Source organism: Aotus nancymaae, unplaced genomic scaffold, assembly GCF_030222135.1.
Source record: "Aotus nancymaae isolate 86718 unplaced genomic scaffold, 86718_ANA_hifiasm-v0.15.2.pri h1tg000040l, whole genome shotgun sequence".
Taxonomy (NCBI): Eukaryota; Metazoa; Chordata; class Mammalia; order Primates; family Aotidae; genus Aotus; species Aotus nancymaae.
Window position 1 is genome coordinate 129,626,507 of NW_026988454.1, and position 26,971 is coordinate 129,653,477.

A 26,971-nucleotide genomic window follows, 5' to 3' on the forward strand; every position below is an offset into this window, starting at 1 on the left:
CAGAAAATGGAAGTTAGGAACAGAAACAGCCAGATTTGTTACAGCTTGGCATTTACCTTATTTGAACACGGTTTGAACAGTTGGTCACCTTTGATTGGCCGAAACTCAGTGATTGGCACTAGAGTAGGTTTCAGTCTGATTACACATCCAGTTAGATTTCACTGTACTATGTATGGAGAAACCTTTAGGCTGAACTTAAAACATGTAAGGAGGCAGCTTTAGACTAAACCTAATTTAACACTCACTTATGAGTAGGAGCTAAGCTATGGGTATGCAAAGCCATACGGAATAGAAGATCAGAAGTGGGGAGTCTCAGAAGTGGGGAGTGGGAACACAGGGATGAGAGATGAAAAATTATTTACTGAGTTCAATATACACTATTGGATAATGGGTACACTAAAAGCCCAGACTTCACCACTACACAATTCATCCATGTAAATAAAAGCCACCTGTACCCCTAAAGCTATTGAAATAAAAATAATAAAAATAAAATTGTAGGCTGGGCCTGGTGGCTCACACCTGTAATCCTAGCACTTTGGGACACTGAGGCAGGCGGACCACTTGAGGTCAGGTGTTCGAAACCAGACTGGCCAACATGGCGAAACCCCATCTCTACTAAAAACAAAACAAAACAAAAAATTAGCCAGGTCTGGTGGCGGGTGCCTGTAATCCCAGCTACTTGGGAGGCCGAAGAAAGAGAATTGCTTGAACCCAGGAAGCGGAGGTTGTAATGAGCTGAGATTGTGCCACTGCACTCCAACCTGGGTGACAGAGGGAGATTCTGTCTCTAATAATAATAATAATAATAATAATAATAATAAAAAATTCTTCTTTCTTTTTTTTTTTTTTTTTTTTTTTTTGAGATAGAGTCTCACTTTGTTACCCAGGCTGAAGTGCAGTAGCATGATCTTGGCTCACTGTAACCTCCACCTTCTGGGTTCAAGTGATTTTCCTGCCTCAGCCTCCCGAGTAGCTGGGACTATAGGCACGTGCCACCACACCTGGCTAATTTTTGTATTTTTAATACAGACGGGGTTTCACCGTGTTAGCCAGGATGGTCTCCATCTCCTGACCTCATGATCTGCCCACCTCAGCCTCCCAAAGTGCTGGGATTACAGGCATGAGCCACCATGCTCAACCAATAAAATAAAATTCTAAAAAGATAGAGGTATATATGTGACTGTGTGTGTGTGTGTGTGTGCGTGCGCGCGCGCGTGCATGTGTGTGTTCATCTCTAGCCTCATGCTTTAGCTCAGGTTGGTGGAATTAACAATATCTGGATGTTTTTTTCTAAGTTTTACTTCGGAATTCCTTGTTTGCTTATATCTAGAATATAACCAGAAATATTTGGTATATAAGGATATAAACTTTGAAATTAGCCTTGTCTCATCTCACTAGCTCTGTGATCTTATGCACGTTAACTTAGTCTCTTCATCTCTAAAATAGAAATAATAATACTTATGTGATAGGAATGTTGTGTGGGCCGGAAGCGATAACTATGAAAAGTGCCCATCTGTATACCTGGCAGATAGCAAGGGCTCAGTAAGTGTCAGTTCCTGGCTTTCTCCTTCTCTCTCTGTTTCCCCAGACTCAGAGGAAATGAAGGTCCTTTCTGTTTTGTTTTCTACCTGACTCTGAAGTTCAGGACATATGCCTTTGATACCCCCTGCAGTAACATCGGTCACCTTCCCCTCAATAACATAACTGCTTTCTGAGGTAGCCTTTCAACCCCACGCTGCTCCCTCAGTTGCTCATGATTCTCTCCTGTACTCAATTTTTGTCTCTTGCATTACTCCCTGGCCAAATCATTGGCTAAATAATCATGGGGCTCTGCGGGGTCTATTTGCAAGACCAAAGGCAGTGATAGAGGACATGAGATCTTTGGGGATCAGCCTGAATAGCAGAGATGAATTCAAGAACAGTAAATCAGTGAGTTGTATCATTGTGGTTGGAAACAGGTCCAGAACAGAATGCAGAATTTTAAGGGGAAGTCTAAGCACAGTGTCAGAGCCAGTTTCAGCACCAGGTTACCAACCAGACATCAGGGAATTCGAGGCCAAGTAAGGAAATTTCCTTATGGAAGGCAGAGGGTGCAACCAGAAGCTTGACACAGCAACCAAAGGGCACAGGAGATTGGAAGGTGCTAGTGCTTTCTTAAATCAAGAATATAGAACAATATGTTATGGTAATCATGGATCTGGAAGAACAACCATCATTTTACTTTTCATCAGAGAGAATGAAGTTTCACTTTGATAGAGATGCAGGACTGCTTGGCCCTGGTAACTGTCACTTTGTAACTTTTCAGCTTCCACTTACCTGGGTTACTTAAAGTTAAAAGAATATGAGCAAAGTTAGAAAACCTTGAAAACTGCTTTAAAATAATTATTTTTGGGTGGGGCATGGTGGCTTATGCCTGTAATCCTAGCATTTGGGGAGGCAGAAGTGGGCAGATCAGATCACTTGAGATCAGAAGTTCGAGACCAGCCTGGCCAACACAGTAAAATCCCATCTTTACTAAAAATACAAAAATTATCTGAGCATGGTGGCACATACCTGTAGTCCCAGCTACTTGGGAGGCTGAGGCACAAGAACTGCTTGAACCTAGGAGGCAGAGGTTGCAGTGAGCCAAGATCATGCCACTGCACTCCAGTCTGGGCTACAAAACAAGACGCTGTCTAAAAATAGAAATATATATATATATATATATATTTGAGGAAATACCTGAGACTGGGTGATTTATATAATAATAATATTATTATTTTTGAGAGAGAGAAGAAAATGGGTGGATGAAACTGTAAAATGTCTTCTTTTTTTTTGCGGTAACTCTGGGTAAGAAACAAAATCCATGCAGGAGGACAAGGTAATAACTCTTTTATAACTCTTTTTTTTTTTTTGAGACAGAGTCTCCCTCTGTTGCCCAGGCTGGAGTGCAGTGGCACGATCTCGGCTCACTGCAACCTCTGCCTCTCGGGTCCAAGCAATTCTCCTGCCTCAGCCTCCCGAGTAGCTGAGATTACAGACATGTGCCACTACACCAGGCTAATTTTTGTATTTTTTTTTAAGTAGAGATGGGGTTTCACCATATTGGCCAAACTGGTCTTGAGCTTCTGACCTCAAGTGATCCACCCACCTCAGCCTCCTAAAGTGCTGGGATTACAGGTGTAAGCCACTGCACCCAGCCAACTGTCTTTCTTGGAAGAACTGTCATTGTCTCTACAGTTCCAATATATCTTCTGCAGGGGCAGAAGAGGGGAGGGTATTCATCAATTAATCAGTGTTACCTTCTCATAGTCGCAGCAATTAGAATAGCAACTGACTCCATAAGTCTGACTGTGGCGGCTAATAGAAGAACTGCTCTTTGTTTGTCAAACACCAGCAAAAATGCTTATTTCTGGGGAATAAATCCCTTTTCTCCTTCAACCTCAAATCAAACATTAGCTGATCTGACAAAATGAGCAATGCCCTTATTTGACAAAGAGATGTAAGAAATATTTTATTATGTAGAAATATTCACTTGCTATACAAGGACACAAAAATACTTGAAGTTTGGGGCTGGTTGGAAAGCTTGGCAAGGATGATGAGTTCCTCTTACTCATATGAGATTATTCTTATTTTGACCTCCTTAGATGAGGTAAGGCCTCACTGCAAGTGACAGGCCTGGTAACCCAGGAAGGGAGGTCTATACCAGTGTGGTGGGGATAGCACAAGGCATGAAGGGAGAGGTGGGTGATGGGCCCTGAAACAACACAGTATAGCTCTAAGACATGGACTAGTGAGAGAGTTGTGTGAGAGTCCGGGCTGATGGGGGCCACTGAGAGAAGTGACAGAGGAAGGTTCAACAGATCTCAATGACTGAACAGGGAGTTGGGGGAGGAGAGAAGGGGGAGAAACTAGGCATCTATAGACCTGTTACTAAATGTTTTCTCATGTATAAAATGGTGATGAGTACCTACCTCTTGGGATTATTATGAAGACCAAAGTGCGAAAGTGCTCACAAGTGTCTGGTACATAGTAAGCTCCATAAGAGTGCTTGTTCCTTATAGCAGGGGTCCCCAACCCCTGGGCCACTGACCACTACCGGTCCGTGGCCTGTTAGGAACTGGGCTGCACAGCAGGAGGTGAGCAAAGCGAGCAAGCTCTGCCTCTTTTCAGATCAGCAGCGGCATTAGGTTCTCATAAGAGCACACACCCTATTGTGAACTGAGCGAGGGAGGGATCTAGGTTGCACACTCCCTTTGAGAATCTAATGGCTGATGATCTGAGGCAGAACAGTTTCATCTGGAAACTATTCCCCATCCATAGAAAACCTGTCTTCCACGAAACGAGTCCTTGGTGCCAAAAAGGCTGGGGACTGCTGACTTAGAGAACTCACTGTGAGGGATGCGTTTTGGGAAAAAGTTAGAATCTTATCTGGACATGTTGAATGCAGGAGCTTATGGGACCTTGCCATTAGGCAGGCAATGCATTAGGCACTTGGAACTTTGTCCCCACCCGAATCTCACCTTAAACTGTAATAGTCCCCATGTGTCAGAGGTGGGATCAGGTAGAGATAATTGAATAATGGGGGCTGTTTCCCCCATGCTGTTCTCGTGATAGTGAGTTTTCACGAGATCTGATGATTTTATAAGGTGTTTTCCCACTTCACTTGGCACTCATCCTGTGAAGAAGTGTCTTCTGCCATGATTGTAAGTTTCCTGAGGCCTCACCAGTCATGCATAACTGTGAGTCAATTAAATCTCTTTTCTTTATAAATCACCCAGACTCAGGTATTTCCACATAACAGCGTGAGAATGGACTAATACAAGGTCTAAACAGAGACTCAGATTTTATGGGTAGGAGTTGCCTCCAGAGGAATAGGTAAACTTGCTTAAAAGTACTGTGCAAATAAAAAAAGGACCAAGAAAGGTGTCATGAGGGACAACATATTATGGAAGGCAGAGGCAGAGGCTTTAAAAGAAGCAGACTAAGAGGGGTTGTCTGAAAAGTATGAGAGCCAGGAACAAGTGGTGTCAAGTCAAAGAAGCCAAGAGATGCTGGGTGCAGTGGCTCATGCCTGTAATCCCAGCTACTCAGGAGGCTGAGGCAAGAGGATTACTTAAGCCTGGAAGGTGGAAGCTGCAGTGAGCTATGATCATACCACTACACTCCAGTCTGGGTTACAAAAACACTTTCTTAAAAAAAAAAAAAAATTGGGGGAAGCCCCATGGAATGCTTCAGAGTTAAATTAAGGAAGATAAGGACTAAAAAGTCCTAATCTCTTTCTTTGAACCTCTGGGTCATAAAAATAAAGGCTCACATTTTAAGAGTTGAAGCATAGGAAAGTAAGAAGGGAAGAAGAATCTAACATCGGGGTGGGCAGGGCACAAAAATGGCAAGAGATTCAGGAGGAAATTATGGGTAACACGCCCAACAGGTGGCGCCAAATGCCCTCAGCGGCAGTCTACAAGAGGCTCAGAACCCCTCCCTCTTCCGCAAGACTCGCTGGAGGGAGCTCCATTCAAATCTGCCAGTCACCCAGGTGGCACTCCTTTAGTCAACAAAATACCAAGCTTCCACTATTGGAAAAGTTCTGTGCTAGGGACTTGGAGAGGTGTGTATCTGCATGTGCACGTGTGCTCAGTTGTTCCTTTAGTGTGTGGAGATAAGAACCTTTAGAGAGTAAGTCCCACCTATTTTATCTCCTACATAGCTCTCAAATCTATTTACATTTCTGCCTCTCTACACCACTATTTTTTTTTTTAATATACTGGATTGGTGCAAAAGTATGTACAATACTATTCCCACTTGCTGGGATTAATTGCTGCAATTGCTTTCTAAATTACCCACTCTTAACACCCCACCAACCCTAACATGATTGCCCCTAGTGCAATTTCCTTAAAGCATGTCTATCTCCTAGCTCCCTACTGGCCCGCAGCACTGGAAGTCTAGTGCAGTAGTTACATATGTGGACTCTGAAGCCAGATTGCCTAGATTCAAATCCCACCTCCAGCACTCACTGACAATGTTGTGATGTTGGGCAAATTGATTAATCTCTCTGTGCCTCAGTTCTTCATCTGTTAAATGCAGACAAGATCTACCTCACCAGATTATAGTGAGGACCAAATGAGTTTACAGGTTAAGTTTTTAGCACAGTGCATGGGACACAGTAAGTGCTCAATAAGTGTTGCCTATTAGTCTTTGAGTGTAAATTCAAGTCCTTATCTGAGGTGAAATGCTCTCCTTGATCTAACGTCCCTACTTTCTGGCCTTATCTGGAAGCACTCACCTTCATCCTTACTGCTTCAGCACCACCTACAGTTACCTTCTCAGTTGCTGTTTCTTCTGCTGGCAATGTTCACTACTCCCTGCTCCCACCCATCCACCCCTTAAAAACAGGAACTCTTCCGAGATATCTGAATAGATCTCAGATTAGACCAGAGAACCTTCTATTCTACATTCTTGCTAGATCTCTGCACATTGTCCTGTTAATTAAAAATTGTGTGAGGTAGTTGTCTAATGCTGCCCCTTTCCCCAATCCATATAAATTCTGAGAGCAAGAAGCTGTCGTCTCATTCAGTGCTAGAGACCAACTAGTGAGATTCTGTGAACATCTTTAGGGTGACGACCCAGAAAAAAATGAAATCATGGTGACAACACATCAGTTTCATGCTACCATTCCCACATTTCCTTCACAGCTATCACAGCCACTCTCTAATTGCTCAGGAAAATCTACCTCCAGTTTTGCACTAAGCCCCAGAGAGTAACACCAGTCAGCTCTGGTCCTTGTCCTGGAGTCCTTCATGTTGATCACTCATGGAAGCAGGGCCTTCCAATCAAGGTAGTCCTGAGTGAACCTAAGAGCAGCAATTTGGGAAGGTTCCAGGCAGGCTGGAACTGGGGTCCACATATGGGTGCACAGTAAGGATAGTCTGTGAAGACCAAGTCATGCCTGTATCTTGGATTCAATCAGTATAATCACCACACTGTGATGGTTAATTGCACTCTATTTGTCCTAAGCAAACTCCATGATAAAACCTTGTCTTCTCATCTTCACCTTATACTGAGTTGGCAATGTACAGGTCTATGGGCCTAAGTGTGCTGAAAAGGCAATCAAGGGAACTCAACATGTGACTGAGTAAATGAGACCAGACTCTCACCTCTCCACCCCAACAAAAAGCTTCCTATGGAATGCAATAAAAGGGAGTAAATGGCAGCATGAGGGGACAGGGTAAAAGCAGCAGCAATAGAACCCATCATCCAAGAGCTGAAAAGAGAATAGGGGTAAATAATGCCCACAGGACTTCACAACTAGTCCTTTGTGCTGGAGACTGTTATTTTGGTATGAAGTCCCTTGGCAACCAAGATGGAACTCAATGAAACTCCTGAAACAATTACGATGTCTAAAGGAGGTAGGCTTGAAATAAGTTCAAAACTAAAGTCAATCTAAAGACAGACTGGTCCAGTTGGTAGAAGCTAGGTTTGAAGCCCAGTTCAGCTAGGTTGGCAGTCAAGGGGATGAGCCAGGCCTTTTCTATCTCTTAAAGCACTTAGGGTTGGTCTGGGTTCAATTTATAGGGAATTAAGTACTAATAGGCCTCCAAAGTCAGGTTGAGATTTTTATTTTTCCATACTACAGAAAACAAATCTTGAGTTCTGAGTACATGAGGGGCTGCAGTCAGACAAAATATCCTGTAATGAGCCTCCTCCCAAAATTAATCCAACTCAATCCTTAAATTCCCTCTGAAATGAGACATACTCCTTGATAGACATGCAGTTACCTTAAATCTATTTAATGATTTTCAGAACTTTGTAATTTGTATCCCATCACCCATTGCCCAACACAAGTCTCTATTAAGTACTTATAAATCCTCAACATCTATTCTTCTCCAAAAGGGATCAAGCTCAATGAGAGCTGAAGAGCTTTCATTGGTACACACAGCAAGCAAAAAAGCCCAGACAAGGATTTGTTCCCCTCTAAAACTTAATGCTTTTGAAAATTGTTGCTCAAGCCCCAATTTAATTGGAATTCCTAAAGAGGGTTGAGAATCACCAGTAAAATTTATTGCTTCCAAAATCCACCCTAGTTTGTTTCTAGTGTCATTTATGACAGAATAAACCATTTGCTTCACAACATTCCTGATTCTAGTTTTCAGGTCTCTATTTAAGTTTCCTACTATTGTCTACTATATTAAACCAAATGTCTCTTTTCCAGTATTTTTTTTTTTTTTTGAGACTGGAGTCTCTGGAGTGCAGTGGTGCGATCTCAGCTCAATGCAACCTCCACCTCCCTCCCTGGTTCAAAAAATTCCCCTGCCTCAGCCTCCCGAGTAGCTGGGATTACACGCATCTGCCACCACGCCTGGCTAATTCCAGAATGGAATCCTAACCCCCTCAACTTTTTATACCACCTTTCTTTCCCCTTAGCAAGGCAAGGGGATAATGCATAAAGGATAGTTTTGACTTAAATTTCATTAATTGTTAGAATACTCTTGAATTAGTATTCTACTAATAAACTTTATCTGTAAATTTGTAATGTGTGACCATAGCAGCAAAATATAACAAAGTAGGTGTGACTGCCTTTTAAAAGTCAATAAACCCAACACATACTTATGACCTTTGGCTATGTCTAAGTCTCCTCAGGAGAAAATTCACACATCCAGTGCCACTATGAAAACCTAAAGCCTACCTCAAAATTTTGAATTCTTGACTGAAGCATAAATAAGTCAGAGAGCTTTTTTTCATTTAAACCAGAGCAAATTGTAGACCTAAAGATTACTTCTAAGGACTCAGTTTACAAAAATCAGATGGATTTACTTTATTAAAAACACAGCAAAAGCCTACTGCTTTGTTTAAAAATTAAGACAATCCAATTACAGGATAGCTATTGCTTTTTCTAATTGCCAGAGTATTTTCTCCAAAATTATCAAGACAGTTCTGATCACGTTCCTTTTGAAACACTACAAAACCAATGTTATTAAGGTAACTCAAAACTTGAATAATATTTTCTTTATTTACAAGTTAGAATCAACAAAGACAGTCCAGGGGACCAAATGGGGAGATGACTGAAACCCCCAGGGCTCCAAATGGAGCGAAGGAAAAAGGGAAAACAGTAGAAAAAAAAAGTCAACGTAAAAAAAGAGCTCCCCCTTCTTCCCTCCCCATGGAGGCTGAGGGGACCAAGGCCCCACCCTCCCCCCAGCATTACCTAGCTTAAAATAAATTAGAACAAACAACCTCAAAACAGGGCCCTTAGAAGTCAACAGGGCAGCTATGGCCTTACATAACTCCAGATCAGGGGCTTTGCACACTTCCACCCTGTACCCCCTTGCCCTGCCCCAGTCATTTTGAATGGGGGATCTATGTCCAAGAGATCACTCCCCAGTGGGGCCTCATGAGAATTCAATCTTATTTTGTCCATGTCCCTCCTTCAGTAAATGTCCCTGCATCCCTCCCCCACTGCAGAGCCAGCTCTCCTAGATGGGGGCAGGGGGGTGAGATGAAGTCACAGCAAAGGGGAAAGGTGTGGGTGGGGCAGGGCGGTCTAGGGGTCCGGTCCTGCGGAGCCTTCCTGCCCCATCTGGCCTGGCCCCTTAGCCTGAGTCTGAATCACTGGTGTCTGAAGAAGACGATGATGAAGAGGAGGAGCTGGAATCTGAGCTGGAGCTAGAAGCGCTGAGGCGTGACACTACTACTTGCTGTGCAGAGGATGATTCTGTTTTCTCACTTGCTGCAGAACAAAATTGAAAGTTAAAGACTTTGTCAATAAAAGATGGTCAAGAAGGCAGGACGCAGTCAATCTGTAGTGGCCTAAAAGTATATACTCACCTTTCTTGGGGGGCTTTTTAGTGGAATTGAGCTGTCCACTGACATCTTGTAACCGCTTTTCTAATTCCCGCTTTTTCTCCAAAGCCAGTTCTTCCTTTGTCTTTCCCACAGGCTTCTTAATGGCTAATAAAATAAATTTACCAGGATACATTAGGATTGCCCCAAGCATTCTTTTATGGACCTCTAGGTTGCCAAGTTCCTTTCTTGAGTATCAGGAGCCAACCAACACATCCCATTATCCTGGGAGCTGATAATCCTGAATGCAAACAGATTCTACCATCTTTCCTAATCTGTCCTCAGAACCAGATGAGCTGAACCTCATTTCATACTTACTGTAGGGCTTCCGGGGTTTCTTACGTAGGCAGGAAAGGACATAGCGCTCAAGCTCTCTGAGTGTGGATGGCTTGAGTGTTTCAAAATCAATCTCAATTTCTTCTGGGTTTGAATCACGTAAAGAGGGTTCCCTGGCTTGGATTATGTGCACAACTCGGCCCAGCTTCTCCCCAGGTAATTTGTTGATGTCCAGGCTCAGCTGCCGCTTTTCATCGTAACTCATAGGCCTGCTCTCTTCCTCCTCCTCTGAATCATAACCCGTAGGCAGGGCAGGTGGGGCTGTCTTTGTGGCCTTTTTGGGGAGCCTACGGGCAAAAAAAGTTTCATTAACCTCTCCCAATAATATTGTTCTGTTTAATTCAGTGATCCTATTTCCTGCTCAGAGTGCAGCTTCTGTTTTTCCATTAAGTCAAATGGCCAACTCAGAGGTGGGCTACGGGGACACTGTATTAGTGAAACAGAGCATTATATAGAACTCTTACCTGCAGGCATTTTATTATATTTACTTTGGGCTTTCATGACAAACAGGCATACCTCAGCGATTATGGGTTTGATTTCAGACCATTGCAAAAAGGTGAGTATCAAAAAAGTGAGTCACACTTACTTGGTTATGTTTGCACTATGTTCTTGACTGTAAGTGGGCAACAGCATTACATCTTTAAAAAGACAATGTACATGCCTTAATGAAAAAATACTTTATTGCTAAAAATGTGATACAGAAACATGTTGGAAGAAGTGTTGAAAGACTTGTTCCATACAGAATTGCCACAAATCTTCAATTAAAAAAAAAAGTTAATATTTAAAAAGCTCCATAAAGTGAAATACAATAAAACAGGGTATGCCTGTTTAGGTATACTGGCATCCGTCTACCTTTTTGCTCCCTAAAGCACTAACAAACTACACCAAGGGCCAGGTACGATGGCTCACAACTGTAATCCCAGCATTTTGGGAGACCAAGGTGGGGGTGGATCACTTGAGGTCAGGAGTTCGAGATCAGCCTGCCCAACATAGCTAAACCCTGTATCTATTAAAAACACAGAAATTAGCTGGGCACAAAAAATGCAAAAATTAGCTGGGCGTGGTGGTGCATGCCTGTAATCTTGGCTACTCAGGAGACTGAGGCAGGAGAATGGCTTGAACCCAAGAAGCAGAGGTTGCAGTGAGCTGAGATTGCGCCACACTCTAGCCTGGAGCTTCAACAAACAAAACACATACACCCACCCACCCAAAAACTACTACACCATGGAAATCAAGTCTAGACTCATTTATTTAGAGAGAGAAGCAAACTATATGGCCCAGGGAACAAATATGGTCTGCCTCTTGTCTTTGCAAAAAAAAAAAAAGTCTTACACTGCAACACAGCCATCTTCATTTGTTTACACATAGTTTATGACTACTTTCACATTTCACTGCCAGTGTGGCTATGGAAGACCCTATGGCTCCCAAAACTAGGGGTCCCCAACCTCTGGAACAGTACTGGTCTGTGGCCTGCTATTGGGTCACACAGGAGATGAACAGCAGGCATGTGGGCATCACTGCCTCCTGTCAGATCAGCACAGGCATTAGATTCTCATAGAAACACAAAACCCTGCTGTGAACTGCACCTGGGAGGGATCTAGGTTGGACACTCCTTATGAGAATGCCTAATGGCCCAATGTGATCTGAGGAGGAACGGTTTCATCCCAAAAACCATCCCCACTCAAACCCTGTCCATGGAAAAATCCGTCTTCCACGTAACTGGTCCCTGGTGCCAAAAAGGTTGGGGACCAATGCTCAAAGCCTACTGTATTTGTTAAGTGGCCATATAGAGAAAACTTTGCAAGGAGAGATAGTACCACTCGGAAAGACATAAATAGGCCAATTGGTTTCTGCTTCCTACTCTCACTCACTTGGTGCCACTTCCTCCAGAAGGTCCAAAGCCTGAAGGGCCTAAAGCAGCACTGCCACCTCCACTGCCACTTGCTTTCTTGGACTTCTTGGGCTGAGGTGGGCGGGGTGCTCGAGGCCCTTTGTCATCTTCATCGGCCCCAGCTCGTCCTCGATGCTTCTCTGCCTTCCGTTTCTTCTTTTTCTCTTTTTTCTCTCTTTTCCTCTTGGGCTTGGATATTGGACCCTGGGACAGAGCAGCCAGTTGTTCATGTACTGCTCGAAGCTAGAGGAAAAAAAATATGAAGTGGGAAAAATAAATAAAGATAAAACAAGAAAAAATTAGGGCAAAGGCAGGGTGTGAACCTCTTACCCAGGTGACAAAATACCTGTTCCTGCAGTTCTGCCAAGCGATGAGCCCTTTCTTCCTCTGAGTCTGAGCTTTCACTCTCTTCTTCCTCGTCCTCCTCATCTTCCTCCTCCTCTTCCTCAGAGGAGCTCTCACTGCTACTTTCCTCACTGGAGGACTCTGAAGATGATTTGGCCAAGCCAGGGGGATTGGCAGTAGAGACTGGTAAAGGCCCTGGTTCCAGTGGTTCATCTGGCATCTTGGCATAACGGAACTCAAATACATCCTAGAAAGAAAGAGGCACAGACTCAATACTCTGCTGATAAACAGTGCCCTGCATACCCAGCCACCAAGTGATATAGCTCCAATTTACAACTGTACAGAATGGTGAGATCCTCATGCTGAGGCTATGCAGCGCAGTTAACAAAATAACTCCCCATACCATTTATTTTTCAAATGCCAACCTTTATACGCACCTGTAGCTTTCGTGCCATTGCTACAACATCATGATCTGGGGGATTGTACTTATAGCAGTTAGAGAACATAAGCCGTACGTCAGCAGCAAACTCCTGTGCATCCCGGTAATCACGGTTCTCCATCTTCCGCTGCAGAAGGAGGCAGCCATCAGAAGCTGCACAGGCAGGAAGACTCACCTTTCCCTGCCAACCCCAGACACCACAAGAGGAGCCCTCTCTTGAGAGCACAGTGGGGATGACCTTAAGGATCTGTGCCCTGGGGTTCAAGTTTGAAGTCAAAGGAATTTGGGTGGGTTGAAGCAATATTTATGTCTAGAAAAAGAAATCATTTCTAAGTGACAGGGGAAGAGAGGTGGCCTATGACTATCTTTCCACCCCATAACTTCCTTAACCCAACACTACCACATAAGTCATACTTAATTATAGGCAGATAGTGTTGTTCAAGACAAACCCCACCCTATTGTTTCAAACTCCAGGAAATATTAATTCTTAAAACACCCGACCTTCTGTCCCACTACTATTCCATAAAAGTAAAATACCAAGAACCCGAAGACTGCTGTGTGCCCACATAAGGAGACTTGACATATTGTTCTGATCTCTAAGCTCCCATCGCTACCTAAGCATCCCATCTGCCCCATGCAGTGGGTACCTTGACAGTGCTGAGGTCCATGGGGTGCTTAATGATGTCATGGTAGTCATGCAGGCCAAGTGCAGAAGCATCCACTGGTTTATAGAAAGGCCAAGCATAAGCAGCATGCTTCTTAGAGAGTAACTCCTTCAAAATGCCATTGCAATGTTTTAATTGTTCTGAAAGCTTTCCTTTCTTAGAGCTCTGGTGTTGTTGCTGAGAATCAGGCAAGTCTTTGCGTGGGGGCTTGATGGGGCGACCACTCTCTCTGCGCATAGGAGGAAGCCGTGCTGCCTTAGGCTCAAGACTCCCAGGAGGGCTAGCTGGGGAACCAGGAGCCAGGATGGCTGTAGGTGTAGGGGTGGTAGTATCTGCTTTCCGCTTTACACCTTTTTTCTGCAGAAAGAACAAGACAGGGACCTATTATTCCAAGCCCACCTTACTTTAGACCCTCCCCTCCAGGCAGCCCAGAGGAAATCCATAGATCCACACCTTGGCGAGGGGCTGGGCTGGAGGAGCTGCAGTAACAGCAAGGAGCGGGGGTCCAGCAGAGTGCAGGGACTTGAGAAGTGGAGAGGAAATGACTGATGGGTGGGGAATGTTGAGGACAGTGGTAGGTATCTCAGGTGGCGGAGTATACAGGGCTGTGTGTGACACAGAAGAGACAGCAGGCACCTGATGGGCACTGGTAACACTGCCCTGGAGTGCTAGAAAAAAGGCAAAAAGGAAGTTTAGTCTGATTCTCTTTCCCATCTTTAGGTGTCCATTCGCAAAACTCCTACTCTTCCTACCTGCCAACTTGGCCCCCTTCTTGTGGCTATTCTTAGGGATGGTCACCACCAGCTCTTGTTCTTCTTGTGGCATTGATGCAACTTTCTGTAGGAAGATCTTTTCCAACGTTTGTGCCATTAGGACAATATCATCAGTGGGCTACAAGAACATAGCAATGAATAAAGTTGAAAAATGCCAACAGTAGATAGATATACACCATCTTTTTCAGAGGTATTCAGGCCCGAGACCATTACCATACCCCTGCAAGTAATCTATTGTCATCAAATCTTGAAAATTTCCTACTCCAGGCCACTAATTTCCACTTTCTTCCAACTCTGTCTCCCAAAATCCAAAATAAGAAAAAAACCAAGGGATTGAGAGCTCACAAGAAAACAGATCCCTTGTCTACTCAGGTCTCTGGAGCTTTCTAAGAAACAGGGTCACCACCCCAAGTATGAAGTGTTCTACTTAAATAACCTTTACTGAACCTCTGAAGTCACACCACTCCAGTAACATCTGGAGTCAGGTTTTTAAGACTGACTACCTGGATAACACATTCTGTAGAAATGGATTTAAACTTCACTGTAGACAAAAATATCTAGCCATAATAGTTACTGTTTCTCTCCACCTACTAAATGAACACACAGATAAACTCACCTTGTTGTAAATGTAACAGTTGGTGAACATGGTATTAAAATCTTGCATACACTCTGAGGCAGCCCAATAATAATTGTTTTCAAGTCTTCTCTTAATAGTACCCATGTCCATAGGCTGTTTTATAATTTTGTGATAATCCTAAATAAAGAAATGTTAGGTCAGAACCATAGAAAAATGATTATAGGGAGACTACTGATCCCCCACTCACACTCACACACACACCCTCTCTATGCATCAAAGAACAGTTACCTAAACTGCGGCCCCAGTTAAACTGTGGGACAAAAGAAAAAAAAAAAGGATTCTTGTCACCCACGGGGAGCCCCCTGCTGCCTTTCTCTAACCACCCACCTCCCACCCACTCTGGAAACTTCCCATCCTGTGACATTACCTCTGGGGCTGGCTATCCATGGGCTGCATGAGGGAAAGGAAGAAGCTAAGAATTTTGGCCACCGTGGTCCTCTCCCAACCCGAGGTGGGAATCTGTAAAATGGAGCCAGGGCACAAAAGTTAAGGACGGACACATGGAGGGCACAATGAAAGATGCCAAGATAGTTACAGCAAGCGGTCGGATCAATCACAAAGGGCCGAGAATCCAGAAATCTGGTGGCTACCTGCCCTACAGGGGAGAAATGGGAACTCCCTAGGGGCCGCAGCATCTACACTAGGCAGACCACCCCCATTCACACACATTCATGCTCATCCCATACCTCCCTACTCCAATGTCTCTACTCACTGGTAGACCCAGCTTGACAGCGTCCACAGGCTGCCGGAATGGCCATGCAAACTGATGTTTCCACAGAGCCTTCATCACTACTTTGTGTAGGTATTGCAGCTGGTTGGTAACTCGCCCTGGCTTTTTGGGATTGGACACCTCTGGCGGTGGTGGGTTAGCAGGGGTCAGTTGCAAAGCAGGAACCGAAGCCATTGTGGGGCTCTCAAATCCCTCATACAAGAGAGAAGGCTTTCGAATCCTTTTCCCTGGCGCTGCTGCTTCTGGGCCCAGCCCCAGCAACCCTGCATTCCCTTCCCCAGGGAGCCTGTGAAGAGGGGAAACAAAATTAGGGTAGTATCGTGCAAATCAGTAAAGAGTGCATTTGCACGACGGTCTGATGAATCCACGTGCTGGCCATAGTGAGATGGTTAAACTTGTGCAAGTGCTTCTTAAGCAGAAGCAATATCCAAACAATCTGTGGATCTTCAATCTGTGGCTCTTTTATTGCTGCCCCTGCCTTCATTTTATTAATATTTTTAGCATACCAATCTAGATCCCACTTTCTGAAGTCTGATGAGCTCTATCTCTAATTCTTTTTTATTTTTTAAAAAGCTCCAAGATGGTTTCTGATAGGGCACATCTCAGAACTACAGCCCTATGGGGATGGGGCTTGAAAATGGGTGGAGCTTCCTCCTCACTAGGGGTTTCGTGGTTGCCATGGTAGTTGAGCCTGAAAAAAGCCAGTGAAAAGAGAACAAATTATGGAAATAAAAAATTTCACAAAATGCTGATGAGACACCGAAGAATCCATCTAGATAGAGCACCATCTTCCAGAAGCTCTGGATAGCTAACGCCACAACACAACACGGAGTAGAAATTCAAAGGAAGAATCACACCAACTCAAAGCCAAATCCAGATAAGGAAGCATTTGTCAGACTTCACAGCCTGAAACAAAATTTTGCCAGGCCCCCAAATTATTCTCACCAAATAAAAAATCTCATTCCAAATAAGTAAAAAAAACAGCCATACCAAACAGTCAAGGTCACTAAGCGATAGCCCTTTCCACCCATCCGCTACACAACCCGCTACACTACCAGTTCCCCCTGTAACACCAACTCTGGACACCAAACGCCAACGGAAGTTAATTTACAGTCCCCTGTGGTGCTCCTCCGATTAGTGTTTCCCACCACCTAAGATTTAAGACATTATATGGGAATCTCACTGTTTACATCGCAGAGCTGAACTAGGAGCCTTAGCTCCACCCTCCTGCCCTGAATGAAACTCTTCATGTTAGGGAAAAAAAATCCCTCCACCGACACACAACCCACCCAAAGAAAACAAGAGATTTAATGACAGACTCCAGGCGTTAGGAACCCGCAGGCTGGGAGAGTGATTCTTTTACCCTTCTCCGGGAATCCCCACTGCCATTCCCTGAAGCTCTCTATCACCATGGCAACCCTACATGGCACTAAAGGTGGCAGTGAATCCCCCTAAAAGACTATGACAAACCGCCGCTGGACACCAGACTCACCAAATGCAAGACCTGCTGTCCACGCTCACTACACTCCACCGTCAAACTAGCTCTGCCTGACTCGGTCAAGACAGGGCCAAGGCGGCATTAATGGCATTCAAATTGACAACCCAATTCCCCCCATGCGCAGTAGCCGGGCCGCCACCACGGTTTCAAAACGGTCGCTCAACCCCCTCCGCGAGCCCGAGTCAACAGCTGCGCCGCAAAACAGCAGCACGCCGAGGCGACTCCGTACTCCCCCCGAACACGGCGTCCCACACCCCCGTGCCGCCGACCCGCAACGTCCCCTTCCCACACGCGGCTGACGGAAACGTACTTGTTGTGAGGAGTCACGTTCTGCAGCATCTTGACCGCAGGGAACCGGCGCCGCCCTCAGCCGCGGAATGTCCGGGTGGCCTCGGTTCCCCTCACCGCCCGGTCCAGCATAACCCGGTGAGTTGGGGGGAGGCCGTTGCTCTTGGCCCTCCAGGCGACAAACCCCCTGCCCAGCCGGCACAAAAGCAGTCTCTCTGGGGCCTCACGGAGAGCTCCGGACAGCTTGGCGCGCTCTGCAGACGGCGGACAGCAAGAAAATGGCGGCGGCCCCAGCTGAGGCTGGCGACTAAGGAGGGACTGACTCTTCAAACCAAGACAGTCCCCGATCTCAAACACCGTCGTCAATACAGCCCGCTGTTGGTCTGCAAGGATTCCCTCTTCTTGTCGGGACCCTACGGGCCCAACGAGGTCCCGTTTCGATCTCGGATGGAGGCGGATGAACACGAAAAGTGGTTCACGGAGCCGCCGCCTCCATCTTTGAAATCCTCTTGAGGGCGGAGTAGAGGGGGTGGACAGACTCCGAGGATTGGGCGGGGCCCAAAAAAGGGGAGCTTCAGGGGCTTCTATGGGGTCTGTACTGTCCGCTGGGACCGGTCATAGGCCGGGACGAAGGACATTTCCAAGCGGATGGAGGTGGATTGTAATGGCGGCCCCGGACGACTCGAAGGCTCTGTATCGGTAGGCAGAATCCTCCAGCTCGTTCCAGAGGCTGCTCCACTCCAGCGCGAAATGGCGCCGCCGAGCCCCGCGCCAGCCCTTTATATATAGGCGGAGAGGCGGAGCTTCGCCGCTCATGCGCGCCACCCTGCTCGAGATTTCCCCCACCCCCTCCGCGCGCCCGCGCTCGCTCACGCGCGTGAAGCAGCTCAATCGAAGGGGGAGGAACGCCTCTCCGCGGGAGCTTTTTCTATTGGCCAACCGCAAGGATGACGTCATAAACTTCATTTCCAAGGTGTCAGTCACCAGGCAAGAGAGTGCCGCAGAGACCCACAGGGAAGTGGCAACCCGCCACATTTCCAAGCCAATTGGCTGGGCTGTGGTTCGCCGACTCCAGGGAAAGCGGGCGGTTGGAAGGGGTGCGGAAGCTATCGCCCCAGAGCCCTCTCTCGCCTCCCCTTCCAACAAAGTCTTCCCAGGCTTCCATAGGCAGCGCAACTGGAGACTGCCAAGCTCGGGCAGGTCGTGCCATTCGTAGCTCCTCCATTGGCCAGCCCGGCAGGGAAACGGGAGGGGTCGCGTGGGCGTAGCCGGCCTGGGCCCGCCAGGGGTGTGGCCGCAAGACGCCCGGCGGGTGGTGGTTCTCGGCAGTAGGGCCGCTGCAGCGAAGAATCTGAAATGAGGAAGAAGACGCCATCTTAGAAGCCGCGGCCTGCTCTAAGGCGAACAGCTTATACAGGCTTCAGAATGGCGACAAGGAGATCTAACGTCCCACGCTTCACAAGAAAACACAGGCTTGCCAGTCTTAAAATACTCCCCTCCCTCCCCCAAGCCAAACAATGGAAAGACAAAGAGCAAAACATTATTTACTACGTTTAATCCCACAGGCCACGAAAACTAGAATACGTCTCCCAAATTTGCACGCCCAAACGCCTTTCTGATCCCTCCCCACTCACACCTACAGTTATCAATGCATTTCTGCTCGTTCGAAAACCCCTAGGCAACCCTGAAGTGGGATTAAAATCTCCCAACGCATCCATCTACCCTATACAATGAAACCCACCTCACCTCTTCCTCAAACTCCATTCCGGCGTCTGGCTCAGGGCAGGAAAAAACAAGTCCTGCGAGGGGCGACTTAGGGGAAACACCCTCCCCCTCCAGGCGAGCTTGGACCTTCCCCACGCCCCGCACCACCCCTAAGGGCAGACCCGTATCCGCCTCTTAGGGTCCCTCAGCCACGGGAGCCAAGGAACCCCCTCGCCCCCCCACCAGGGTCCGGAGTCCTCCCCACGGAGCGGCTGGTCCATCGGTCAGCGCCAGGGAGGAGGGCGAGCGGAGGAGGCGGCGGCTGCGGCTCAGACTAGCCCTCCCCCTCCTCCCCTCCTCCCCTCCTCCCCTCCCCCCGGCCGTCCGCCTCCAAGGAGGGGCAGGAGCCATTTTGGGAGCTCAGTTTCGCCCCCTCCCCCCACTTACTTTTAAGTCTTCCTCTTAATTTGGTTATCTAAATAAGGGTGCAGAAAAAACCAGAGCCCAAGGTCAGGATCTCCAGAGCATCTCCGGGGCCCTCCCCGCCCCCTTACAAGAAAGTGAAAGGATTTCCCCCACCCGAGAAAACCTGGGCTTTGGTGGGGCGTTGCCCCTCCTGTTTCCCCTTTCTTCGCTACCAGGGAGAAAACAAACTTGTGTAGGTATCTGGGGAAAATAATCAACGTAGGTGAACAAATATACGGTAAGATTCCCCCTTCCCACGGGAAGGGCTCGTAAGCGCCAAGGGCCTAGGTCCTTGAGCTGCAACCACGCCACCCTCCCTCCTCTGCTGTAGCCCTTCAACTCCAACCTCGGTTACTGCGTCTAAAATGGCCGCCAATCTCCCGTCTTCCTGACGCCCTGAGTAGAGCAAACCCCGGGAGGGCGGGAGAAAATGAGCATCGGGAGAGCAGAGTCCCCTTCCCCCAGCCAGGGATCAGGCCCTGGCCCCCAAAAGTACACGCGGCTCCTTTTGGGTGGCTGCAGCGGGGGAGGGGGGCAATGACACAGCAACTTTGCAGAGGCCCTCTCCCCTCCCCCTAGTGGCCCAACCTCCCAAATCTACTTTTCTCCACCAAGGATCTGCAGGTCAGGACAGAGGCCCGTCAGGGGGCCGGCCACGGAAGAAAAGCTTAGGAGGCCGAGAAAATACTGGGCCTTAGAAAGGAAAAGGGCGGCCAGACATTGCTCTCGCTTATTCTCTGCATTCCAAAAAAATCACTGCCTCTCGATCCCTCTTTATCCTCCCTTCCCCCACATGAGTCACTAGGGAGGCTATTGCTACTCAGTAATTTGGGAGAGTAACTCTTTCCTCCTTTCCGTTCCCTCCCCCGCAGTACACAAGGAGAGACTGTTCAGGACTGGGGGAGGGGATGAGGGAGGCGATGGAAGAGGCCACCCTGGAGAAACCCGAAACCTCGGGAGCTGTGAAATCATTCCAGGTCCCGAGCCTCCCTCGCATCTCAGGCCTGCCTTCCTGACTCCCTACTGTCAGCACCCACCTTGGGCCTGGTTTCTGTTCCTAAGCAGACCTCAAGCTTTCAGCCTGTAAGCCCCCCAGCCTGGAGTAGACACGTGCTCAGGAAAGACCCTACAAGGGCAGAAGGCCCCACAGGTCGTGTCCACGTGAATGCACACAAATTCGATAAGCGACTCGAAGCGTAACCTCCAGCCTGGAGTGTGACGACTGGAGCTCCCCTAACGCGGACAGAAAGGGCGCACAGCAATGCTCCCTCCAGAGACTCTGGGGAGAAAGCAAGTTGGCGCCTGGGAACAACCTCAGTTCACAACCTGGGGGGCCAACTCCTAAAGCATTCACATCCACGGGTAGGGGCCACAGCCACCACTCCACTCCTCAGCCCACCACCAGCTCACCCCTCCCTCGGCCGCCGAAGGATTCCCTTCTCACCTGGCTCCTGGCTGCTGTACCCCCAGGGGCCGAATGGGATGGGGGGGCACGCCGCCCCCTCACCCCTTTGCCCTCCAACTGGTACGGAGGAATGAGGCTGGCCATTCCCCTCCCCCACCCCCGTGGCCCTCTCCCGCTCGCCCCCTTTCACGTTCCCATTGGCTGTAAAAGGTTTGAAGGACAAATCTTTCCACTCTCAGGATTCTTTTCTGAACCCCAAGAATCCCCCTCCCGGACTCCCCACCATTGGTTAAGCACTTAAGTGACTGACAACATCTCCGCCCCACAAGGGCCCATTCTCACCTGGATCCTAAAGCCTTCCAGGGGGCCTCCAAAGTTGCCCTCGGCTTGGCACGGGGTATGTAATCCGGGGTGTCAACCCCCCCCGGAAAACGAAGCCGTGTTGGGGGAGGGGGCGTAGCCCCCAGCCCCTCCCTTCCCCACCGGGCTGGGGGGTGGGCAGACATTGGGGCCGCGCCGCCACGTCAGCAGCACCCAGATTGGCTGACCGGGGTCACGTGCCCGCTGTCCCCCCCCCATCTCCCCCAGCCACGAGGACCAGTTTTCCAAATGTTCCTGGGGGTCGCGCAAGGGGCCAAGGGGTCCGCATGGCCCAAGCCTATGTTCTGAAACCCAGAGCGCTATAATGCTGCTGCTTTTCCAAATCCCCAGCTTCCTATCCTGCAGTCGTCGACCCCCCCACTCGCCTCTCGGTACGGGTTCAGCATGGCTGCCGCAGCCCAGGAACACACATAGCGCAGGCGCAAGGGTGCGTTCTGACTGGGGGAGGGGAAAAGCGTGCCGGAGGCCGCGGGGAGAGCCGTAGTGCGCGTGCGTCCAAGCCAGGACCGCGGCTCCGGCGACTGGGCTTCGAGAGCGCGCAGTTGGTGGGGCGGGAGCCCGCGCCGGGCGCCGACTTCCTGCCTCAACGCCCCCTCCCCCACTACCGGCGGCCTAGCGAGACATCCCCGGGCGCTCAGGCTTGTTTCATCCTCGTAGCTGTAAGGTGCTGCTTGGCTGATCCTGGCCGGAATCCAGTGGAAGCGCGCGCCGCTGAGCTCCTGTCAGCGGAGGAGAATGGGGCCTGGACCTGCAGATATGAGGGTCTGCAGAGAGGGGGCCCCCCCCCATCACTGGAGAGGGAGTTTCTCGCCCTCGTCGCGCCTGCAGCGCGGGGAGCTGAGGAGCGGACCAGAGATTTGGACTTCGTTTTCGGCTTAGTCTTAACCTGTTAACCTCTCCGTTCCCTGAACCTGTGCTAAACTTTAATTTAGTGAAACCTGTGAATCCCTGGACAGCTCTTCTTTCTACGATATTTACAAGCTAATCATTTTTTCCTTCTCTATTGATCTTGTGGTGGACCGTTTAAACCTCGTGTACTCCTAAAGTTTTGACCTCTACTCTCTGTCTTGAATGAATCCCCCCAAAATTTTGGAATTGGTAACCTAAAATGTTATGGTGATTCAATTGCCAGCTAAAACGTAAGCCTTTAATTTGTCATTAGCCGATAACCTCTCCCTTGATTCCCCAGAGTATGGTCCACATTTTCACGCTGTAGACCCTAATCTCTCCCCACCGACAGATGACACCTCACAGAACAGAAACGCCAACTTGCAGAGCTCATGGCCTCCCATTTCCCACCTGCAAACTAGGTCAAGTGTGTATTCCTTTCCCATTTCACTAGAGGTCCTCTCTTCGGTTTAAGGAAATCCTTTACTATTGACCTAGTCAACCTTCTCTATTGCCCGGAGCCTGTCCTTCCTTCTCCGCCCTTTGACCTTTTTAACTTTTATCTTGGTTTCCCCTCTAACAGAAAGCATAACCCTCTCAATGTCATGCCCTCTTCGAGACTCGTTTACCTTTCAGCTCCCTTGTACAGCCAAGACCTGAAACTGAAATTATCCTTACCATCTCAATTCTTTCTCACCTTCTCTCTCCCCATCCCCACTCTTCAAGCTACCTCTGCCAGGCTCCTACCACCAAAACTTTTCTGGCAAATCTCACCAAGAACCGCCTAATTGGCAAAGTCAGGAAGCACTTTTCAGTTCTCACCTTATTTGACCTCTGAAGCATTTCACATTTGATCATGTTTCCTTCCTGACATTCTCTCTACCCTTGATTTCTATGACACGCTCACTTGTTTCTTTTCCTATTTGTCTAACTGTACCTCTCCAGTCTCAGTGGATTTTTCTTCCTTAGCCCCTTTTTGTGTGTTGATGTTCGCTATGATTATGCCTGTTTGCTTCTAGTTCTATTCAACTTCTCTAGGTAATCTGACTCAATGGCTCAAAGCCTCTCAAGTCTGTATCTTTAGTTCAGACAGCTCTCTCAGCTAAACTTCCTACTAAATATTCCCACTTCAATAACTCTCAGACACCAGTATGTTCATAACTGATGTGGGCCAGGCTGGTCTGGAACTCCTGACCTCGTGATCTGCCCATCTCAGCTTCCCAAAGTGCTGGGATTACAGGTGTGAGCCACCGTCCCTGCCCTCATTGCAAGTTCTGGTGAACAATGCTGCTTTAGACTTTCCTCTCTGCCTCTGCCGTGATACTGCCAGGAGAGAGCTTTCCAAAATATAGCCCTGGCCATATCTCTTTTTTAAACTCTGTGTTAATTCCTCATTGATTATGTGATAAAGTCCAAATTCCTATGTTTGCCAGAACAGGCTGCCTAGCTTTCGAGCCTCATGTCTAGCCACTTCCTCTTGGGCCCTATATTCCAGCTGTATTGAACTGTTTCCCAGACACATTATTTTGTTTCATGCTTCTGTGTTTTACACCTGTGCGCTTTGTATATGGAGTAGGCTTTTCCCCAATCTATGTAAGCCCAAATACCAACATCTCTGAAAAGCTTAATGTTACCTTTCAAGTTGAGCTGACTGCTCATTCTTTGGTGTCCTTTCCTCTTACGATTATACTTTCCACAGTGAGTGGCATTTATGTGATTACATGTTTCTCTCTAGTACTAGACCTTGATCTTGAGAGCAGGACCATAATGAATTCTTTTTTTTCTTGCTTTCTTTTCTTTTTCATATCCCCAGATCCTGTCATAGTATCTGGCCAATATGAGGTCCTCACAAGTTAAGCAAATACTGAGGTGAGTTGATGTGTAAGTATGTGACTTTGGTAAGAGTGCGATGTGTATGTTTTATGGGGCATCATGTATAGGGGAATAATCATAGACAAAATTAATGCCTTCAGAGACATTAGAATTGTGTGAGGAAAGACAGAAGTAGAACAGCACAGCACAGGTTATTGTCACAGAAAATAGTCTAGTTCAATCTGGCCAGAACATAAGCTATAAGAAGTAGAGCAGGCAAATAGAAAATGGGAGGTAAATTTATATTAGGGAATACATTATGGAGAGTTTCCAGCTGTTAAGTTTGGAACCAGTGGGTAACTGAAATTTTTCAACCAGTGACTTGATCAGAATTATGTTGTTAGATTGGAACTCTGTCTTCCAGGGCTGGCACTGTCCATCAAATTAAAATGACAGGGGGTTGGAATATTATCACCCTCAGTTTTCAAATGAAACAACAGAAGCAAAGGATGTCTTAGTCTGTTTTCTGATGCTATCACAGAATACCACAGACTGGTAATTTATAAACAATAGATGCTGGGAAGTCCAACAGCATGGCATTGGCAGCTGGTAGGCAGAAGGGCAAACAAGCACATGAGATGGAGAGAGAATGGGGGCCAGAACATACCTTTTTAAATGGGAACCCATACCTATAATAGTAGCATTAATCCATTCATGAGAGCAGAGACCCCATGACCTAATTAACTCTTAAAAGATCCCACTTCTTAATACTGTCACAATAGCAATTAATTTCAACAAGAGTTTTGGAGGGGAAATTCAAACCATAGCAGGTATTTTTTATCTAAGGTCACACTTTTGGTAAGCAGTAGAATTGGAATTTGAACCCAGCTGACTCTGGGTGGTATATTATTCTGGTTACTAGGCACAGCTGGGAGTTTAAGATCCAAGATTGAAGTTGGAGAAAAAGAGATTAGGAAAAGTAAATTTGAGACTTACCGTTGAAGTGATGTTTGAATCAGCCATGAAGGTAGCGGAGGTTTATAAAGGAGGGGGTATAAATACAATTCAGGGTGAAGGATTGAGCTTTGGGTTAGATCCTCATACAGGAAGCAAGAATAAGAAGTGGAACCAATGGAAGGTCTCAAACCAGAAGGAGAAGCAGAGCAACATAATGTGAGGAAGCTAGAACAGAAGATGGTTCCAGGAATGATTTCATGTTTATTGAATGAATGATTAAATCAGGACTTCTTAAGCTTTTTATGTGCCATGAGCTTTTTTGTCAGTTTGGTGAAGCCTTTGGATCATGTCTGATGATATTTGTAAATGCATAAAATAAAATATAAACTACAGTTATCGAAATACAGAGGTCCCCTATTATCTGCAGTTTCACTTTCTGTGATTTCAGTTACCCAAGGTCAACCCTGGTCTAAAAATAAGTACAATAAGATACTTTGTGTATGAGACAGAAAGACCATATTCACATAACTTTTATTACAGTATAATTGTCCTATTTTATTGTTGTTGTTAATCTCTTCCTGTCCTAATTTGTAAATTAAACTTTATTGTAAGTACATCTGTGGATAGGAAGAAACTGTATAATCAGATTTGGTGCTATGTGGGGGGCATTACTGTATTTAAAGAAATGTATGATGATCTAGTAGTATGTGTTTCTGTATTAATACAGTACAGTGTTTCTTTACTAATACATTAAAAAGCATGATTTATTGGCAAGTTCAACAACTCCCATAATTGTAAGTTATATTTTGAGATGTCTGTAACAATTATAATGTGATATGAAAATATTAATTGATGGTGTTTTCCGTTGATGACAGTGTTACAGTTACTGGCTGTTACTACAAAGATTTATTTTCTACATTCATAAAATTAAATTTCAATGAGAGTTTTTTGAAAATAAAGATGACAGGCCAGGCGTGGTGGCTCACGCCTATAATCCTAGCACTTTGGGAGGCTGAGGCGGGTGGATCACCTGAAGTTGAGAGTTCAAGACCACCCTGACCAACATGGAGAAACCCGTCTCTACTAAAAATACAAAATTAGCTGGGCATGGTGGTGCATGTCTGTAATCCCAGCTACTCAGGAGGCTGATGCAGGAGAATTGCTTGAACCCGGGAGGCAGAGGTTGTGGTGAGCTGAGATCATGCATTGCACTCCAACCTGGGAAACAAGAGCGAAACTTCATCTCAAAAAAAAGGAAGATGACTTTTTAAAATTTCATCCAAGCTTATGGACCTCTGAATTCTTTTGTTTTTCTTTGGAAACTTTTTTATTGATATATAATAATTGTATATGGGGTACATGTGATGTTTTGATACATATAGATGATGTGTAGTGATCAAATCAGGGTAATTAGTATATCCATCACCTCAAACATTTATTTTTTTCTGTTGGTAGCATTTCAAATCTACTCTGGTAACTATTTTGAAATATATAGTAAATGAATGCTAACTGTAGTCACCCAGCTGTGCTATCGAACACTATAGAACTTACTCTTTCAATTTAACTGTATTTTTGTAACCATTAATGAATCTCTCTTCATCTACTCCTGCCCTTTCCCAGCCTCTGGTAACCATCATTCTACCCTCTACCTCCATAAGATCAACCTTTTTAGCTCCCACATATGAGAATATGTAATATTTTTCTTTCTGTGCCTGACTTATTTCATTAACATAATGACTTCCAATTCCATCCATGTTGCTGCAAATGACAGGATTTCATTCTTTTTTATGGCTGAATAATATCCATTTTTTATATATATATACACACCACATTTTCTTTATCCAGTCACTTGATAAGACATTTAGATTGATTCCATGTCTTGGCTACTGTGCGTAGTGCTGCAATAAATATAGGTGTGTACACATCTCTTTGATATAC

General features: G+C 46.4%; 1 protein-coding gene across 3 annotated transcripts; it reads right to left on the bottom strand.

Annotated features, from left to right (window-relative positions):
* Positions 1-7,582: 7,582 nt before the first annotated feature.
* On the bottom strand, positions 7,583-21,784 carry BRD2 (bromodomain containing 2). 3 transcript variants are annotated; one of them, XM_012434003.3, is made up of 14 exons: positions 19,168-19,433; positions 17,444-18,772; positions 15,618-15,921; positions 15,273-15,364; positions 14,885-15,022; positions 14,248-14,386; positions 13,949-14,163; positions 13,478-13,852; positions 12,829-12,957; positions 12,393-12,638; positions 12,027-12,289; positions 10,138-10,442; positions 9,805-9,927; positions 7,583-9,706 (listed from the first exon to the last, which is right to left on the bottom strand). In XM_012434003.3, the coding sequence occupies exons 5-14, from the start codon at positions 14,993-14,995 to the stop codon at positions 9,570-9,572; spliced, it is 2,043 nt and encodes a 680-aa protein (XP_012289426.2). In that variant the 5' UTR covers positions 14,996-15,022; positions 15,273-15,364; positions 15,618-15,921; positions 17,444-18,772; positions 19,168-19,433; the 3' UTR covers positions 7,583-9,569. The 3 variants fall into 3 exon arrangements, with proteins under 3 accessions (XP_012289426.2, XP_012289424.2, XP_012289423.2); XM_012434001.3 differs by lacking the exons at positions 15,273-15,364; positions 19,168-19,433 and adding an exon at positions 21,338-21,784; XM_012434000.3 differs by lacking the exon at positions 15,273-15,364.
* Positions 21,785-26,971: the final 5,187 nt, after the last annotated feature.

Excerpts from the sequence above, each read along its gene's own strand:
- BRD2 (XM_012434001.3), bottom strand. The coding sequence starts at position 17,472 with ATGCTGCAGAACGTGACTCCTCACAACAA. Across the intron at positions 12,639-12,828 it reads CAATGGCACGAAAGCTACAG|GATGTATTTGAGTTCCGTTA; the intron begins GTGCGTATAAAG and ends CTTTCTTTCTAG. Across the intron at positions 9,928-10,137 it reads GAAACCCCGGAAGCCCTACA|CCATTAAGAAGCCTGTGGGA; the intron begins GTAAGTATGAAA and ends TTATTTTATTAG.